This window comes from Chelonoidis abingdonii, chromosome 3 (assembly GCF_003597395.2).
Source record: "Chelonoidis abingdonii isolate Lonesome George chromosome 3, CheloAbing_2.0, whole genome shotgun sequence".
Taxonomy (NCBI): Eukaryota; Metazoa; Chordata; order Testudines; family Testudinidae; genus Chelonoidis; species Chelonoidis abingdonii.
Window position 1 is genome coordinate 22,052,843 of NC_133771.1, and position 19,462 is coordinate 22,072,304.

The 19,462-nt window shown below is 44.8% G+C and overlaps 1 protein-coding gene and 1 non-coding gene across 2 annotated transcripts in view; both read left to right on the forward strand.

Moving 5' to 3' along the window:
* The first annotated feature begins 6,133 nt into the window (after nucleotides 1-6,133).
* TRNAS-AGA (transfer RNA serine (anticodon AGA)) lies at nucleotides 6,134-6,215 on the forward strand. The gene has a single exon. It is a non-coding gene; the product is annotated as a tRNA-Ser (tRNA).
* Nucleotides 6,216-6,279: 64 nt separating this feature from the next.
* Nucleotides 6,280-19,462, forward strand: part of HS1BP3 (HCLS1 binding protein 3) — a 77,883-nt gene continuing 64,700 nt past the window's right edge. The window contains exons 1-2 of the mRNA XM_032770046.2: nucleotides 6,280-6,421; nucleotides 15,799-15,964. Of these exons, the coding sequence (XP_032625937.1) occupies nucleotides 6,381-6,421; nucleotides 15,799-15,964 (207 nt within the window). The 5' untranslated portion in view covers nucleotides 6,280-6,380. The remainder of the gene's footprint in view (nucleotides 6,422-15,798; nucleotides 15,965-19,462) is intronic.

Sequence of the window (19,462 nt, forward strand, 5' to 3'; positions counted from 1 at the left end):
CAATGGGGGTAGTTGTTTAGGGACCAGACTAAGATGCAAGCACCTGCTGGGGTATATGAAGTGAGGCCTGTTTAGGTTACTACCAGGAAGACTGTAGGTAACGTGTAATACTGTTGTGCAAAAAGAAAAAAAAGGCAAATATCATTCTGGAATGTTTGTAAGCAAGACATGAGAAGTAATTCTTCCACTCTTCTCAGCACTGATAAGGCCTCAGATGGAGTACTGTGACCAGTTCTGAGCACTGCACTTTGAGAAAGATGCGGAGAAACTGGAGAATGTCCGAAGAAGAGCAACAAAAATGATCATAGGTCTGGAAAACATGACCTATGAGGAAAGATTGAAAAAATTGGTTTTGTTTAATCTGGAGAAGAGAAGACTGATGTGGGACAGGATAACATTATTCAGATATGTAAAAGGGTGCTATAAACAGGAGGATACTATGGGGTGCTGGAACAATTTTTATAGTGGGGGCACTGAGAGCGATTGAACCAAACTATAAACCTTGTATATAATGGAAACCACTTCAAGCCAGGCGGTGTGGCAGCACCCATACCTCCAGCACCAATAGGATGACACTTGGTTTTCTTTAACAACTGTGGATAGGACAAGAAGAAATTAGCTTAAATTGTGGCAAGGGAGATTTAGGTTAGACATGAGGAAAAACGTCTTAGCTATAAAGGTAGTAAAGCACTAGAACAAATTACCTGGAATCTCTGTCACTGGATGTTTTAAAGAACTGGTTAGTCAAACATCTGTCAGGGATGGTCTTGATAATATATATAGTTACCTCAGTGCAGGAGACTGGACTAGATGACCTATCAAGGTCCCTTCCAGTCCTACATTTCTAAAGCCATGTGTGTGGACTTGTTTTACAATTCTTGTTTCTCTAGATGCTTTACACTGATAAACAAACAATACCTGGTTTAAGAAGACGGTTTGGTTATTATATGCACCACTGGTCACAGACTCCCAAAGTGAAGAATCACAGTCAGACCTGCTGGGTAAGAACAGTTCATAACACAGGGTATTGTAACCCAGGGTCCAATTCAGGAGTGGGTGAAGCGCAGAATTCCACCTCAGAGAGGTAAAGGCACAAAGCCAAGAGGGGGTGCACCCACAAAGGTGCAACTACCCTGTACCCATGATGCTAATCTTCATATTTGTATAGAATCATAAACCTCAATTTAAAAAAACAGAAGCTGTGGGTGGATTTAGTGCTGGTGAAAGGTGTCAGATTGACAGGCAGTGGGAGGGAACAATGTCACTTGCAGGACAGCAGCCTGCTAACCTTTCCACATACATTGCTCTACCAGTATGTTTCCAACCTGACTGGTAGGGACTCAGCCTCTTGGGGCAGCAGGGAGATTTCAAGGCAGATCCACACTAAAAATGCTGCACTGGTACAGCTGCATGGATGCAGATGTGCTGCTGTAGGCTTAAATTAAGTCGCTCCTATGCTGACAGGAAAGCTTCTACCATTGAGGTGGTTAATCCACCTTCAGGAGAGCTGGTAGCTATGCTGACAGGAGAAGATCTCCTGTCAACATAGCATTATCTACACAGGATGTTAGGTCAGTATAACTATATTGTTCATGTGTGTGGATTTTTCACACCCCTGAGCAGGAGAGAGGTTTGGGGTGAGGTGGGGAATAGGAGGTGGGCACGGAGTTTGGGGTGTGCAGGGCTGAAATGGTGGGGAGAGGTGCCTCTCCCCTGGCCCCAGACCTGGAGCGGATGCGCTGGTGAGAGATGCTCTTCCCCAGCCCCAGGGCTGCTGCGGGGAGAGAGGGCTGGGGGGAGTCCTCTCTCCCCACCGCAGCCCCGGGGCAGCTACACCCTAAACACCTCATCTCCAGCCCCACCTCAGAGCCCACACCCCCAGATGGAGCCCTCACCCCGCCACACCCCAACCCTCTGCTCCAGTTCTGAGCCTCCTTCTGCACCCTCATCCCTGGCCCTACCCCAAGACCGCACCCCCATCTGGAGCCCTCACCCCTTAACTCCAACCCTCTGCCCCAGCCCTGAGCCTCCTCCCTCTCGCTAAACCCCTTGGCCCACCCTCATAACACATCACCTCCATACTGGTGCACATAACAAAATTCATTCTGCAGATGGATGGAAAAAAATAGAGGGAACATTGCCTGGGAACAGGGGCCGCTCTAGCTTTTTTGCAACCCCAAGCATGGACAGGGCCATCCTTAGGATTTATGGTGCCCTAGGCGGGATTATTATACTGGTGCCCCCGTGCCTGTCTTGCTCTTAGCAACACAAACATAAGCTTACAGTATTGGAAAACTTGCCACATGCATGTTATTAAAACCAGTTTAACTTAATTAAGCACGCTGTAATGCTGATGGACTAGCACTAAGAAGTAGCACTATAGAAAAAATTCTGATTTGACAGAATGATGCAAATAAATATAATTTTTTAAAATTTGTCAACATTTTATTGGAAATTATATGAAGAGGTATTGAAACAAGGATTTGTTTTTAATTAAAAGCAATCTTTCTGGCTTTTTTGGCTGCAAAATCAGTAATAATGTCATCGTATGACAAAGACAAAGTGATGTCTTGTTCAGATTGCAAGAATAGCAAGACCAGTCAAGTGTTCCTGACTCATTGTAGAGCGGAGATAGTTTTTAAAGAGCTTTAGTTTTGAGAAACTCCGTTCTCCTGATGCTACTGTTACAGGAATTGTCAGTAGAATACGAGTGGCAATGTACACATTAGGATATATGTCAACAAGTTTTCTGGTATGAATAAACTGTACAATGTCCATCATCTGATTTTGCATGTGGCAAACAACTTAATTCTTGTACAGTTCAAGTCCATTTAAATCAAAACATCAACGGGTGCTTCCAACAGGGTGCCAGCGGGGGCCTCTCAGTGCACCCGCGTTGAATTTAGTCCCCGTCAGCCCTGGCCAGTTGATGAGCATCTGCTGACAATGGGTGCTGAAATTCGGCAGCATTTTGGTGCTGCCTGCGTCCCCACTACCGCTCTGGATGACAACCGTTTGTGTCGCCAGCTGCAGCAGCGTCATCCAGGAGATGTTGCAACCAAAATGCCGCCATCAAATTTTCGGCAATTTCAGTGGATGCTTGGTCTGCCACCAGTGGTCCTTTAGTCTGGCACTCGCCATACAAAAAAAAGTTGGGGACAAACAGGTCCTCCAACATGGCGCCTGCAGGGGCCTCATGAAGTGCACGAAACCTGCCGTACTGGCCAGATGATGAGCATCTGCTGAAATGCCCGCTGAAATTCGGCAGCATTTTGGTGCTGAGCCTCTGGATGGACACCGTTTGCCAGCCAAAAGCAGCGTCATCCAGAGATTTGCACCATGCTGCCCAAATTTCGGCAGCATTTCAGTGATGCTTCAGTCCGCCACCAGGGTCCTTTGTCTGGCACTCCGCCAGGCGAAAAAGTTGGGGGACCACAGGCTAGGTTCTTGCACTTTGTCATTAGTTGCTCTTGTTTTCCTATTTCATTGAATTTAGTCCTGCTCAGCCCGCTATCGGCTGAGTGAATGGAAACCCCAGGCTGACAGCGGGTTGAGTGGCTCAGCTGGGGTCTCAGATACCCAGTCTGCTCAGGCCCACTGCCAGCCTGGGTTTCTTAGGGGTCTCCCAGGCCAGCAGTGGGTGCTGAGTGGGGCTGGCAGCCAGGACCCCAGGTGGCAATGAGGCAGCAGCCGGAACCCCAGAGCAGTGGCGGACTGAGCCGCTCAGCCCGCCACTGCTGCATGCCATCAAAAATCAGCTTGCGTGCCACCTTTGGCACATGTGCTGTAGGTTGCTGACCCCTGCTCTATACACTAGTAAGGAGATGAGCATATTACAGTTGTTGGAGGGCTCTATTTAGCAGTAACAGGGCTATAGGAAAGTCAGTCAACATTTTTTGTTTCTCTGATGAAAACTGGCCCACTCCCTTCCCCATACCAAAACTTGTCACAAATATTGTCAACAACTTAATTTTCTCTGTTTTGGCTAAGATATTGATTTTTTTAAAAAAAATTGAAATTGAATTCAGGATTGTTAGCAAGCATTTTTGGCAAACAAATTTGTTAAATGACAATCTAAATGGCAACACAGCACTGCTTTCATGCTTGGCTCACCCCCTAGCCTGCTGGTCCAACAGCTGCAGTAGAGGAGGAGATAGGTGGAAAACTGCAGGACCCCAAAATCCACCTCTTGGGGTGCAGAGTGGCAACAGCAGCAGCAAACCCTCAGGTCTGATCACACGCCAATGGCACCACTGCCAGCCCAACGGACCATGGTGAAGTTAGCACAGCATCTGACCTCAGGGACGGGGCACCCATGGAGCCACAGCAGCTCATCCTGCCCTGTGCAGCTCCCCCGGATGAGATGGATCACTACCAGCCTGGGGAGAGACACGCTCCCCAGCTAGGGTGACCAGATCCAGATGTCCTGATTTTATAGGGCCAGTCCCGATATTTGGGGCTTTGTCTTATATAGGCACCAATTACCCTCACCAAGGGTGAACAGACACCAAGTGTGAAAAATCAGGACGGGAGGTGGGGGGTGGGGGATAGGAACCTATATAAGAAAAAGGCCCCAAAATTGGGGCTGTCCCTATAAAAGTGGGACATCTGCTCACGCTACCCCAACCCCCTGTTCTGATTTTTCACATATGCTATCCCCAGCCCAGCCCTGTGCGACCATTCCAATCCTGGCTGCCTGCCAGGAAGTGAGTTACTTTCACTTTCATTCCTCAGCAGACAGCCAGACAACCCCCTCCCAGCACCTCATTCAACCCATCCCTGACAGAGGGGAGGGGGGAGAGAAGGGTGCTCCATGTGGGGGAGGGAGAAAAGGGGATGATCCGTGGGGCAGAGGGGAGAAGAATGGACGTTATGGTGGACAACAAAGGATAATGGTGCCAGAGCCACCAAGCCTGCCTCACTTCACGCAGGGGGAAAGAGTCACGCTCACAGGTGAGTTCCTTCCCCCACCCCTTGCCAGAGACCTCAGCAGCCAATCCCCTCCCTCAGACTGTGCTGCATTTGGCTCTCTCTAGGACCCAGCAGCCCTGCTCTTACATGCTCCACTGCTTCCCGTGATCATGGTATCTCCCCTGCCAGGTATGTCTGTCCGGGCTCCCGGCAGAGTGGTGCCCCCAGACCTAGTGGTGCCCTAAGCGGCTGCCTGTTCTGCTATGGCTAAGGACGGTCCTGAGCATGGAAGTCAGGCAGCCTTCAGCGGCTTGCCTGCAGGAGGTCCCAGGTCCCGCGGCTTCAGCTTACCCCCCGCCGAATTGCCCCTGAATCCATGGGACCGGTGGCCCTCCTGCAGGCGGACCGCTAAAGGCTGCCTGACTGCTGGCCTTGCAGGAACAAGCAGGACACCCCCTCCTCCGTGGCTTGCCACCCAGGCACGTGCTTGGATCGCTGGTGCCTGGAGCTGCCGCTGCCTGGGAATAGTTGCTTATATGTATAATAAGTGTGACTCCCATTTTTTTTTTTTTTTGGAGGGAGTGGGGAAGGATGTATGTGTGGTTGGTGTGTTTCTTTGAAAGTGAGACAGTAACTGCTTGATCCTGAAAACATTGACATCCATTACTAACTTTATTGCCTTGCCAGTACGTATGAGTTTGCAAAATCAGGCCTCAAGTTTTAATAACATATTTTTGGGTTTATTTCATTTCTACAGAAGAACAAAGACTCACGGTACAGTTTGTGTTTTCTGGAGTTCAGCTACTACTGGTGCCAAACAAAAGTGCATCTAGGTCAGGATCAAAGTGCTCCTTTTGTGCTGAACTGCAAATAGTTTCAACAGGGCTGAATCATCTGTGCTGGCAATACTCTGTAGCTCATCAGAGGGCAAAGGTGGGGGCATGAATCCTTAGGTGACAAATCTACTGAGAACAATTCTGATACATTTTAGTTAGTGGAGTCTTTTATTAAAGGTAATGACACTGAGTTACTAAGTTTTGTAAAGACATGCCGAGGCAACTAGTTAAAGTACAAAGCGAACAGATGAGCAGCCTAGTTCAGCTCGTGACATAGGACTACTGATAGTTATCCTATTGTCCACTAAATACTTCCAATATACCAAGAACAAACACACGAGAGAGGAATTTGTAGAGTAACCCTTTGCAAAGCCTTACGAGAAGCTGTAGTCGTGGCCGAGTGGTTAAGGCGATGGACTAGAAATCCATTGGGGTCTCCCCGCGCAGGTTCGAATCCTGCCGACTACGAGTTTCTTTTGGCTCGTTTATCCCGCCTGTAATTTAAGCGAACGCCCCGTGGGGCAGAGCAGCCGGAAAACAGGCCGGGGGAGCGGGGCCAGCCCCGCGCGGAGTCTCTGCGCCGCAGCCGGCTCCTAGCAGGGGAGCGGTCTCGGGGCGCTGCAGGGTGGCAGGATGCAGCAGGGCGCGGCGCCGGCCGTGCTGGTCACCAGCAGGTGAGGGGCCCGCGGGGCGGGGCACTGTCCCCGGGCCCCCAGCGGCTCAGGGCTTGGGGCAGCTGCCACTTCCTCTGCCGGGGCGCCTCGCTCCTACGGCCGCAGCCCCCGGTGGGACACCGCCCCGGTGGGCTGCGGCCTGCGCGGGTTGTGCTCCGGCCGCCTGGCTCCCACCCTGCCGGGGGCTGCAGCGCCCTCAGGCTGGAGCCTCCCCCAGGGCACCCTCAGCCGGGCGCCCCGCCGGAGCGCTGCCTGCAGCCACCTCCGGGTCAGGAGCTGCGGCCGCGGCGGAGCCTGGTGCCGCCTCTGTGCTGCCGCGATGGGGCCTCGGCCGGGCCTGGCTGCCGGCGCCTCTGGGCTTTGCGGGGAGCGGGGGCTGGGTTAGGCAGCCCTAGCAGGAATCGGCTGGAGCCCTTTCCACAGCCGCAAAGGGGGGAAGGAGAGCTGACCGCCTAGCAGGGCTGAATTACCTTCCTCCCCCTGAAAATCTACCAGGCCAGCTCCCTGCTCTTGAGGCTTTGTCTTTCCCAGAGAGAAGGGAGTGTTGTTAGGCCCTTTACTGGTGTCCAAAGTTATGGGACTGGCGACAAACTCTTGAGCATCAGAGGTTTCCGCGCTGAGACTTGGGTTTTGGGCTCTGCAAATGGGAAACCCAGAACTGTGGCAACAATCCATCATTTTCTGCACAGCAGGAGGGACTCTCTTTCATTAGCCTGCCTCTGAATAGCCGTACAGCCAGACGAAACTTTCTGCAAAAGTCTGTTATGATGCGGGATGGCAATGCCAGCGCTGCCTTCTTAATCAGTGTAAATTAATCCATTTTAATTTCTGTCCTGCTAGAAATTCTGGATGTGAGATTACAAGTGAAAAATGTGTGGTTTCTCTTCAAATGTTTGAGGTTCTCTGCTGCTGTAGAGTACTGTATAAATTCATCAACATTATTTATTTGTAAGCGTGGAGCTGGGAAGGGCACAGGCTGCTTTATGGTCGTCTTTGTGGCCCTAGGTAATGCACCTAAAACCATTCTACAAATGTGTGATTAGACAAATAATATTCTGAAAGTGAACATTGCTCACTCTTCAGTAAGAGCCTAATCCTGCCAGGTGCTGAGGGCATTTGGCTGCTTCTCAGTCAAGAGGATAATAATAATAATGAATAATATAAATCTAATTTCTTTTTATAAGAAAAGTTTAGAATTTGTAGAATGCAGCAAAAATTGCTGAGTCCCTAAAATTGTGGGATTGGCATGTTTGTTTGCATGCTTGTTGGAGAATGAGTATGTTTCAAGGTATGAGTATGTACAAAGTACAGTAGAAATACCATCTTTTTGTTCTGCGTTTGGACAGCACCTCCCACAATGTGATCCTGATCCATGGGCAGGTATCCTTGTTGCAATCATACAAATAATAAATAAATCTTGAAAATTATGTATAGGAAAAAATCTGCATGTGCTTTTGATAGTATCCATTATCAGATGTGCATAGACCAGCCTTCATCTTTATTTTTGTTTATATTCTACTGTAAGCTTGGTGATATTTAACTAGCCTGCATGCCTAGCAGCTTGAGCACTGGTCTGGGGGGAGGCCAGAGTTGTGTCAGTATGGAGAACATTATATGTGGTTATATCATATCCTACAAAGTCTGGGCAGGATAAAGTGGACGATATATTGGCGCATATAGACCCCTGATAAGTCTGTGTGGGGGACCAAGGTCTGGTGGCAGGCAGCTGCATCCTTTGTCCCATAACAAATGATGCCCCTGTTTACTGCTATGAGTAGTCCCACTGACGTCAATGGAATGACTCATGGTAAAGTTTGAGCATTTCTCTAATGTTGCAGGTTCAAGGCCTCGGATTGTAAACTCTTCTGGGCAGGGATCGTCTCTTACTCAGTGTAATCATAGAAGGATGATCATGGTGGGGCCCCTGGGTGCCACCAAAATTCAATTAATAGCAATACTGATAGATCCAAAATGTCCTACGGACATTCATTTTGAACGTAGGCAATTCAAAATCTCTAAAGTCGCTCCAGATAGTGCATCTTCCTGAATTTCCCTGCCAGTTTTTGTGGTTTTAGGACCATGATTTCCTAATTAAAAATAAACAAATAAATAAAATTCCCTCTCCTGTTACTGTGGGAGAGGTTTGCCCAAATAACAGGGAAACTGCAAGTGGGAAACAATGATGATGACACTGACCACATGCATAGTGCTGTCAAAGGCACAGAGTTAAAAACTGCAAACAAAAATACCATTTCCCTCTCTAAACTCTTTCAGTTGTAGTAATCCTAGCTGTTAAAAAGCCCAAAAATCAGTGTGAATTATTTTTTTTTTGAGTGGATAGCCCTTTAATTTCATAGCCTCTGGTTCAGTAACCCTTGTAGTTAAACTAGTGTTTTGAACCCAATACATCTGAAGTCAGTTGCTATCTTAATATACTAGAGTGTTGACAAGCTGCTAGATTTCATTCTAGATAAAAAAGTCGTTCCATGGACTGAGAAAGCTGGAATAATAGTGGATGGTTTGTTAGCACATTTTCCTTTTCTTATTGTTGGGGGTGGGGAGAGGGAGAACAGATTGCTTTATTAATCTGCAATATAGAGATGTGTCTAAGGATTTGTTACCAGAAACAGAACTTAGTCCAAACCACCAGCCTGCTGAAGTGTTGACTAATTCTTACTACTGCAATCTGAGTGAGTAAGCATTTGGGGAGAGTTATTTCTAACATAAATCTATATTTAAAACAAAACAGATTTTACTGTCAGGTGTCCCTTACTCAACATTGTTGGCTGCCGCTGCTGGAGAAGACACTCCAAATAACAGCCATAATTTATATGTGAGCGAAGCAATCTTTTGTGCAAACATCTAAGCAGTATGGGTAAAATTCTGTTTTCTGACATCAGGACAATCCTGGTTAAGTCAGTGCACCAGTGTAACTGAGAAGAGAATTTGGCTTGATTTTAAAATGAGTCTCTACCAGTGTTCAGAGAAAGAAAAGGGATTTTGGACAAGACAGAATACCACATAAAGCATATAACATTAGTTACCTAGGGTGAAATCCTGGCCTCAATGAAGTCAGTGGGGCTAGGATCATGTTTTTTCAACACAATCTGCAAAGACGGGAGGGTGAGAAATTGGGCTAGTGTGCTTGTTTGTTTTTTTATGATTTATAAAGAAACCTCTTTTTTTGTTTAAAAAAAATTCAACTTGTTTTTTACATTAGAAAATATGACTCGTCTTCTCAGGTAAACTCATCAGTATCTAAAGAACTAGTTCTATTATGACATCACATAAAAGCACACAGGGAAACCTGACAAGTTGAGAGGGGGAGGGATTTATGGTTAGATTATTTAAAACGATTTCCTTTCTGGGATTTTTTAAAGCACATTTAAAACTCTAATACCTAATGAACACTTGGCAGAAAGGTGGTCTTTGCTGAAGATTCCACGGCCTGCCTGTAACAATTGTGGCGTGAGAACATATAATAAACACCTCTGAGCCTCAAGAAATTCTGAAACAAATCCAGAGAAGACCAGATTTGTCATTCCTGTTATTTTTTAAAGGTAAAAACAAGCAGAAAAAAATTTAATTCAAAAGAAACTCAAATTTTTAACAACCCCCCCTCCCCTTTCATTTCACTTTTAAAAAACAGGCAGGGAAGGAAACACAGAGAGATGCATGTTCAAATAATATTTAATGCTATTGATTACAAAAATGCCACTTGATGACCAAATTCCTTTTTGGTAATAATGTAAAGCTAGAGTTACACCAACAGTTTCAGTGGAATTAGTGTAGATGTACACTGGTGAAACAGGAAAACATCACCATATCTGTGCATAGTGTTTTATTTTCCAGCCAGTGATAATACACTATCTGTTTTGTTGAACACAAAATTCTCTTTGGCCCTTATTCAATGTCTTGCTTTCTACCAGTGAACAAGGGATATAATGAGATGCAGGCATTCCCTCTTCAAAAATATGGTAGATAATTTGGGGTGGCTTCTTAGATATGGAACCAGATGGGAGATAATACTGTGGATCCTAAAATGGCAGAAAAAGAAAACAAGTTGGAGTGAGACTAAATGAGCATATTGATTGTGTTCTTGTCTAACTTTTTAAGCATTTTGGAAAATGTGTGTATGCTGAAGCATCTGCTAAATCATTTTAATTTCCTCTTGTGTGAAACATTACATTTGATCTTACTAAGTCAGGTGTCACTGCTCAGTAACGTTTGCTTGCTCTGTTGGAATTTACCATTTGCAAACAGTTTCATCTTTGTCTCTTTTAACAAATATAGTTATAGGTGCATTATCTGAGTCCTGTACACAACCTTAAATTAAGAACATTTTGACACTAAAATGTTAATTTTTTTATATTAAACTTTCTTAATTTATTTTGGCAAACTGAGATAAAGCTGTTCATGGTCTCATTAAGGTAGCTTTCTTTTGCCTATGACATGATCCCTTGTTCATTAACTTTTAGGACAGTGGGTAATCTTTCACTGTACGCTCTTATCTGAAATATCATTACTGCTGCCATCTGGGTCTTTGCCTGCTTAGCATTTACTTGGTAAAATACTTCTCTGTATAATATCTGTGCTTTCCTTTCTTTTTTTAAAGTTGCATTGGAAACTAATCATGCATTTCTAGCATCAACTTTGGATGGTATTGCTGGTTTCTGTACAGCACTTTGGTATAACTGAAAAGTGTTATCGAAATGTATTTCAAATGTAGGGCCAGATCCTCAGCTGATGTAAATTGGAATATCTCTATGGCAGTCAAGTTTGCTACAGCAATTTACACCAGCTGAGGATGTGCTCCATGTATTTTTTTTATGCATTGTGCATACACTTAGTGATACAGCACATACACATCTAGCCATTCTTTTTCTCCCTTCTGAATTACAGTGACTTACTTAGGGCTTGTTTAGATTTAAAAAACTACAGTAGCACAGCTTAAGCACTTCAGTGTAGACACTCACTGAAGCAGTGGTCCTCACACTTTTTCCATTGTGCCCCCCCATACACACACCTATAACGGAACCTGTCGGCCCCCATTCTCCCAAGCTGCAGCTGGGAGCAGGGCTAGAGCCGCAGCCAGGGCCGGAGCTGTGGCTGGGGCCGGAGCTTAGGGCAGAGCGGGACTGAGTGGTTCTCCCTCCCTGGCCTTTGTGGAGGCTGGCCCAGGCCCCGCTGTCCTCCCCCCCCACCCAATGTTTCTCTGCACCCTGCTAGGGAGGTGCATGCCCCACAATTCGGGGACCACTGCACTATAGCGATGGGAGGGATTCTCCCATTGACATAGTTAAGCCACCTCGCCAAGAGGCGGCAGCTAGGTCAACAGAAGAATTCTTCCATCGACCTAGCACTGTCTACACTAGGGGTTAGGCTGGCTTAACTGTGTCGCTTGGGCTTTGTGGATTTTTCACACTTCTGAGCAACGTAGCTGGGTTGACTTAACTTTTGAGTGTAACCTGGCCTTAGAATTATTGCATGTTGACCTACATGTAGGTCCAGCTTTTCTGGGGCTATCCAAGCAGCCGGAACATAGCGCCCTGGTGTATACTCTGGAATTTGTAATGTTTAGGAAAATACAGTACTGTACTGCACTATTTAGTATACTACTTTTCCCCCCAAACCTCCCTCCATAAATCCTTAACCATACTCCACAACAAAACAATAAAGAAGGATCTCGAGAGCACTATCATATTCACATTAGAGAAAGGAAGCTCTTTGGGTAGGGCACTTATCTAGGGCTCAGGACATCCAAATTCAATTCCCTTCGCTGCCACAGACTTCATGTGTGACCTGGGCATGTCACTTAGTCTCTCTGTGCCCCCCTAAGGATAAAATGGGGAGAATACCTCCTAGGGGTGTTGGGAGGGTATAGACTGAGAGGCATGCAGATACTACGTTAATGGGGCCATATAAGTACCTAAAGTAAATAACTGTCTGTTACTTAATCTGTCTAAAATATCTTACACTTGCCTTTCATCCTAATGGCTAGGAGATCAAAGTACAAATTGGTATTGACCTACGACTGAAAGGTAGACAAATCTGAGGTAGCAACTGTTTAACTAAGCATGGCAACAATGTACAATGATTAGAACAGGAAGATGAACAATAGTCTTACTGGAAAGTGAATTGGAACATCTTTATGTCAGGTGCATGCCTGGTATCCTCACTGCTCCTATTTGCATTTGAAATGGTGCCGTGGTATCTCAAGATGGTCACTGTGGTTCCATTTGGAAGGCGAGTTTCTTTTACCTGGGAATAAACAACTTATATTAATAATATCTAGCATCAGCCCAGCTGAAGTTTGAATCAGTTTCTGATTAGCTGGTAGTTCTCAATGCTCTTCTTCATCTCAACTGCCTAGTTCACTTCATGAGCTACTGCACGATTCCAGTGATCTCAAGAAACCTCTGAAGCACGTAAATCGATCAGTGTAATAAGAGGGAGGGGGACACTTGGAAAGAAGCAAAAAGAACTATGAAATGTGACCTGTTTCCAAACATGTGGCTGTACTGGATAGCAATACTTAAAACAGAGGCCAAGTTTGCAAATCTCAGGCACAGCTGTTGTTTTAAAACCTACCAAGCAATGTGTAATCCAGTTCTTCTGCAGGCCCAAGCTTGATCAAAACACTAACTTGTCAGTAGGTCTGGCTTTATGATTTGTGGACCCCATGTAAAGACAGGGCCCCAAGCTGTCAGAAAGGGAATGGGCTGGCTGACGAACTGCACAGTTGAGGCTTTGTCTTCATTGCCAAAAGGGAGGTGTGTGTGTGTGTGTCTGGTCTACACTAGAAAATTAAATCAGCTCAGTGTGAAGAATCCACGTAACCACATCCAAGCCAACCTAACCCTTGATGTAGACAGTGCTAGGCTGATGGAAGAATTTTTCTGTTGACCTAATTACTGCCTTTTAGAGAGTGAATGAAATACAGTGAGGGGAAAATCCTTCCCATCACTGGAGTGAGTGTCTACACTGAAGTGGTACCATGGTGCAGCTGCACAGTTTAAAGTGTAGACATAGCCCGTATGTGTGTTTTTACAGTGAGATAGCTATTGTGCAATAGTTATGTCACTGAAAAATCTTAGTAGAGACAAGGCACAAGTTTGACTGCCAGGCAGCTAGGTGAGGTCAGCGCTGTACTCCCCACCCATGGTTGACCTTCCCTAGTTGCCATGGTAAAACTACAGTGGTTTGCCTCCATAGCTGATGCACGTTAGTTATCCCATGATAATAACACACCTTTTTTTATCTGTAAAGACAAAACCTTAGAATCTGATTCTCTCTTTGGCTCTCAAGCACATGTTCACATTGTGTCTCAGGCTGTCCCTCCTTTCAGGCAGATGCCTGTTTTTCCTGTCCATGTTCCTTATTCCCTCCTTACTCAGGCAGAACTCTCAGGTGAAATCCTGGTCCCTTGAAGTTAGTGGTAAAGCTCCCATCGACTTCAGTGAGGCCAGGATTTAACTTGCAGCTGTTACTGTGGACTTTGCCTGAGTACAGAGTGTTGCACAGGTCTTGTGAATTTGAGCCAGATGCAGCTCTGCTTATACCTCGAGGTGTAAAATCCAGGGCTCCTATTCTTCTGCCCCAGAATATGAGTAACTTTCAGTGTAGTTGTAGAATAAATATAAAATTAGAGAATGAAAGTTAGCTCAAGTTTGGTTAAAGGAATATGCGTTATAAAGAAAGGCCGTGAAAGTAATGAGTTATAAGGCAAGAAGGAATGAAGTAGGGAGGATGTCTGGTTCAAAGAATCAATAATGAAAAAAGGGGAAATTTCTAAAAAGAAGGGCTCTGACTGATAGGGGTCACTGCAGTGGCTTTAAATAAGACAAAGAGAATTTGTTGTAAAAAGAGCCAACCTGGGCTTTCCCACCCCACATACCAGTGTTATCTAAGAACTGTTGGTGAGCAAGAATGAGGGGAAGAGAGAAGGAGGGAAGGGCTAAGGGAGAAACACTGTTGTAAATCTTACCTGGATTCAGACCGGAAATAAAAGTGAACTGTCTCAAATTGGTTTTTAGCTGAAGTCAGTAATTGGCAATGACATCACCTGTTTGTTAAGGGGTATAAAAAGTAAACTCTTAAAGGGTTAATTACTACCACCTGCTTGACCGTGCTGGGTCTAAATACCGCTGGGCTTAGCCCTTTTGCAAGTATCTTGATCAAATTCTTATAAATGTTTTGCTACTGTTTGGATGCAGTAAATTGCATATTATTTTTTGCTTATTATTTGGGCATTTTAGGCATGTTTAGAGCAATTGGCCTTTGGATTCAATAAAGGAATTTATGGTTAAATTAGTGTCATGATAATATCCTGCATAAATAATAAATAATTTCAACAGTAATCAATGAAAGTTATGTGTATACCAGAGAGGAGGATCAGGCCTGTAGATCCACTCCTGTAATTCACCGTGGCAACAACCTTTGCAGCAATAATAATTTTGGTTGCTTTGGCCCCCGTGGTGTTTGTAAAGAAAAAGTGTTCTAAGATATCTGAGGGTTCAAAACCGGCAATGATACTTTAGCCAAAGAGGCTGAGGCTGATGGTCCTTTCTCCATCTCATCTGTGGTTGGGGCATGCAAAAGATGAGCAAATGGCAGGTAGTTCATTTGTGCACATTTAGGCAATGTGGCCGTGAAAATCAGTAGACCTGTTTGTAGTGATTTGAATGCTATGCAAAGTGGTTTTGCTTTGGTTAATAGGAGTTGCTGTTCCTTGCAAAGGGTGCATACATTTTAAATAAGAAACAGAGCAATACAGGGTACAATAGAAGGAATTTCTCAGCAGAATAGAGGATGATTAACCTTTTTACAGATAACCTCAAATAGTATAAAATGGTAATTTACATTTAATATATATTTAAATGGGACTTAGGTTTTTCTGAAATGGGAGTTAGGTGCTGACCTGCATCTTTACGCACCTAAATACCTTTGAAAATATGACCCTTAGGCTAAAATCCTGTGGACGTTCGCAACATATTGGAGAAGTTTATTTTGGCTGCAGCAAATTTAAAGTTTGCGATTAAAAATGAATGCAAAATACTTTTCAGTCTTGATGCTGAGTTGTATAGGTTTTGCAGTGTATCTTGTTAAGCATAGTATAATCAGTGCTACTTTAAATACTTATACATCACATAAGCAACATTTGTTATTTCTTTCATAGCATAGTTGATGGTGTTATATTTTCACTAAATAGCAATGATTTAAAGACCAAATTTATTTTCAGCTCCAAAGCCTATTAAAATGGGAGTCTTTTCATTGAATTCAGTGGACCTTTGATCAAGTGTTCTTTGAGGCAGTCAGTAAAGGTGTTTGTGTCAGTGCTGTCTATATTTGAACCGACTTTTTGTTTTTGTTCATAGGCAAGTTCAGAATGCTCACACAGGGATAGATTTGTCAGTGCCAAGGTACCAGGAAATCCGTGGGAAGATGATGTCCGGCCATGTGGAATATCACATTGTAGCTGTTACCCGACTGGCTGCATTCAAATCAGCAAAGCACAAACCTGAAGATGTAGTTCAGTTTATGGTAAGTAGTTAATCAATGCTGTGTTTGATAAAGAAATCTTTTGTTTTTTTTCCCTCTCTACTAGTGTTCATTATTCTTATATTGTAACATTACATGTTTGATCATATTCATAATCTTCAATATGACAGTACAGTCTAGGCTGTTACAGAAGTAGCAAAACTTTGCAATACTTTACTAGATACACTGAAGGGTAGGGATAGGATACAGAGGGACCTAGACAAATTAGAGGATTGGGCCAAACAAAATCTAATGAGATTCAACAAGGACAAGTGCAGAATCCTGCACTTAAGACAGAAGAATCCCATGCACTGCTACAGACTAGGGACCGAATGAGTAGGCAGCAGTTCTGCAGAAAAGGACCTAGGGGTTACAGTGGACAAGAAGCTGAATATGAGTCAACAGTGTGCCCTTGTATTCAGAGGCTAACAGCATTCTTGGGCTTATAAGTATGGGCATTGCCAGCAGTTTAGGATGTGATTATTCCCCTCTATTTGGCATTGGTGAGGCCTTATCTGAGTACGGTGTCCAGTTTTGGGCCCCACACTACAAAAAGAACGTGGAAAAATTGGAGAGTCCAGTGGAGGCAACAAAAATGATTAGGGGGGCTGGACACACCTGACTTAATTGAGGAGAGCTGAGGACTGGGATTTGTAGTCTGCAGAAGAGAGAATGAGGGGGGATTTGATAGCTGCTTTCAGCTACTTGAAAGGGGGTTCCAAGGAGGATGGATCTAGACTGTTCTCAGTGGTAGCAGATGACAGAACAAGAAGTAATGGTCTCAAGTTGCAGTGGGGAAGGTTTAGGTTGGATATTAGGAAAAGCTTTTTCACTAGGAAAGTGGTAAAGAACTGGAATGGGTTACCTGGGGAGGTGGTGGACTATCCTTCCTTAGAGGTTTTAAAGGTCAGGCTTGACAAAACCCTGGCTGGCATGATTTAGTTGGGGACTGGTCCTGCTTTGAGCAGGGGGTTGGACTAGATGACCTCCTGAGGTCCCTTCCAACACCTGATAGTCTATGATTCTATGATCTATAGTTGTGCTTTTCAGCCAAACATTTCAAAGCACTTTACAAAAGTAGATGAATATTATCTCCACATAAGTCATGGAGCACAGAGATTTCCTATCCTATCTTCAACATCTTCTGAGGCTACCTGTGCTCCTCAAGCTGTTCTTGCTAAGTAATAATGTGATTTCTTGAATTTAATATGTACTCTACAGTGAGATTGGTCTAATTACCTGTTTATTGTTAGTCATCCTGGCATTTCACCCTTCCTGGGGAAGTCATAAAGTAAACCTGATTTATAGGAATGGAATTTTATCCTATCAAATATGTTTTCCTCAGTTGTCCCTGACTTTGTTGGAAAATAGTTTGAGCATGTGGAAGTAATTTTAAACCTGGGGTTTGTAGGTTGGTAGGATATATGCGTCACATTGGTTTACTGTTGTTATTTGTATTACCATAGCACCTTGGACTTAATCGTAGACTAGGACTCCATTGTGCTACGTACTGTACAAACACAGAACAAAAAGATGGTCCCTGCCCCACGGAGCTGACAATCTAAGTATAGGATAGGCAGAGAAGTAAAATGAAACATTACGGGTCAGCATGACAGGCAGTGGTCTCGGCACACCAGCAGTCTAACCATTGTCAAGTTTTTTTGTAGACATCGTGGCAAAGAAGAGTTTTGAGAAGGTTTTGAAGAAGGATAATGAGGTGGCTTTGTGCATGTTTGTGGGGAGCGCCTCTCAAACATCTGACCAGAGGGAAGGCGGAGAGAGTTGTAGGAGGGGATGGGGGAAAACGAGGCGAGCCAAAGGGCAGGAGAAGGTCACATGTATATTGTCAGTTTTCTCTTGACAGAAAATGTTAAGATCCTGTGAGAGGGAGAAGTAGAGGCTGGAGGAGGGAAGGGTTTGAGAAGTGAGTCAAAGGTGTGAACAGCAGCTGGGATTGCAGGTGTGATATTCAGTTGAGGTGGAGAAGTGGAGTTGCTTAGCTCAGAAGATGGCAGAACTGAAAGAGACAAATGAATTAGTCATGGAGGAAGTCATCTGGTTTCAGGATTTCTGCCAGAGATGCTCTGTAGCGCAAGAGCAGGAGCAGAGGAAACAGATGTTGGGTTGGCAGGGAAAACCTTGTGTAACACTGACAGACCCTGGTTGTCAGCGGGCAGGATCGAACCTGGGATCTCTGGAGCTAAACGCATGAGCCCCTACTTCTATGATGAGATAACTGGCTCTGTGGTTATGGGGAAAGCAATGGACATGACATATCTGGATTTTAGCAAAGCTTTTGATACGGTCTCCCACAGTGTTCTCGCCAGCAAGTTAAAAAAAAGTATGGATTGGATGAGTGGACTATAAGGTGGATAGAAAGCTGGCTAGATTGTTGGGTTCAACAAGTAGCGATCAACAGGTCGATGTCTAGTTGGCAGCTAGTATCAAGTGGAGTACCCCAGGAGTTGGTCCTGGAGCTGGTTTTGTTCAACATATTCATTAATGATCTGGATGATGGGATGGATTTCACCCTCTGCAAGTTCGCAGATGACACTAGGCTGAGCGGAGAGGTAGCTATGCTAGAGGGTAGGGATAGGGTCCAGAGTGATCTAGACAGATTGGAGGATTGGGTCAAAAAAAATCTGATGAGGTTCAACAAGGACAAGTGCAGAATCTTGCACTTCTGACAAAAGAATCCCATGCACTGCTACAGGCTGGGGACTGACTGGCTAAGCAGCAGTTCTGCAGAAAGTGACCTGGGGATTACAGTGGATGAGGAGGTAGGTTTGACTCAGCAGTATGCCCTTGTTGCCTAGAAGGCTAATGGCATATTGGGCTGCATTAGTAGGAGCATTGCCAGCGGATTGAGGGAAGTGATTATTCCCCTCTATTCAGCACTGGTGAGGTCACATCTGGAGTATTGCATCTATCTTTGGGCTCCCCACTACAGAAAGGATGTGGACAAATTGGAAAGTCCAATGAAGGACAACAAAATTGATCAGGGGGTTGGGGCACATGATTTACGAGGAGAGGCTGAGGGAACTTGTTTAATCTGCAGAAGAGAAAAGTGAGGGGGGATTTAATAGCAGCCTTAAACTACCTGAAGTGGGGTTCCAAAGAGGATGGAGCTCGGCTGTTCTCAGTGGTGGCAGATGACAGAACAAGGAGCAATGGTTTCAGTTTGCAGCGGGAGAGTTCTAGGTTGGATTTTAGGAAACACTATTTCATTAGGAGGGTGGTGAAGCACTGGAATGGGTTACCTAGGGAGGTGGTGCAATCTCCATCCTTAGAAGTTTTTAAAGTCTAGCTTGACAAAGCCCTGCCTGGAATGATTTCTTTGGGATTGGGCCTGCTTTGAGCAGGGGGTTGGACTACATTGACCTCCTGAGGCCTCTTTCAATCCTAATCTTCTGTAATTCTATGATTCTACTGCATGAGCTAAAAGTCATATAACTGTTAGCAAAGGCTGTAGAGCAGACTCATTAATCTCTCTCTCTAAGT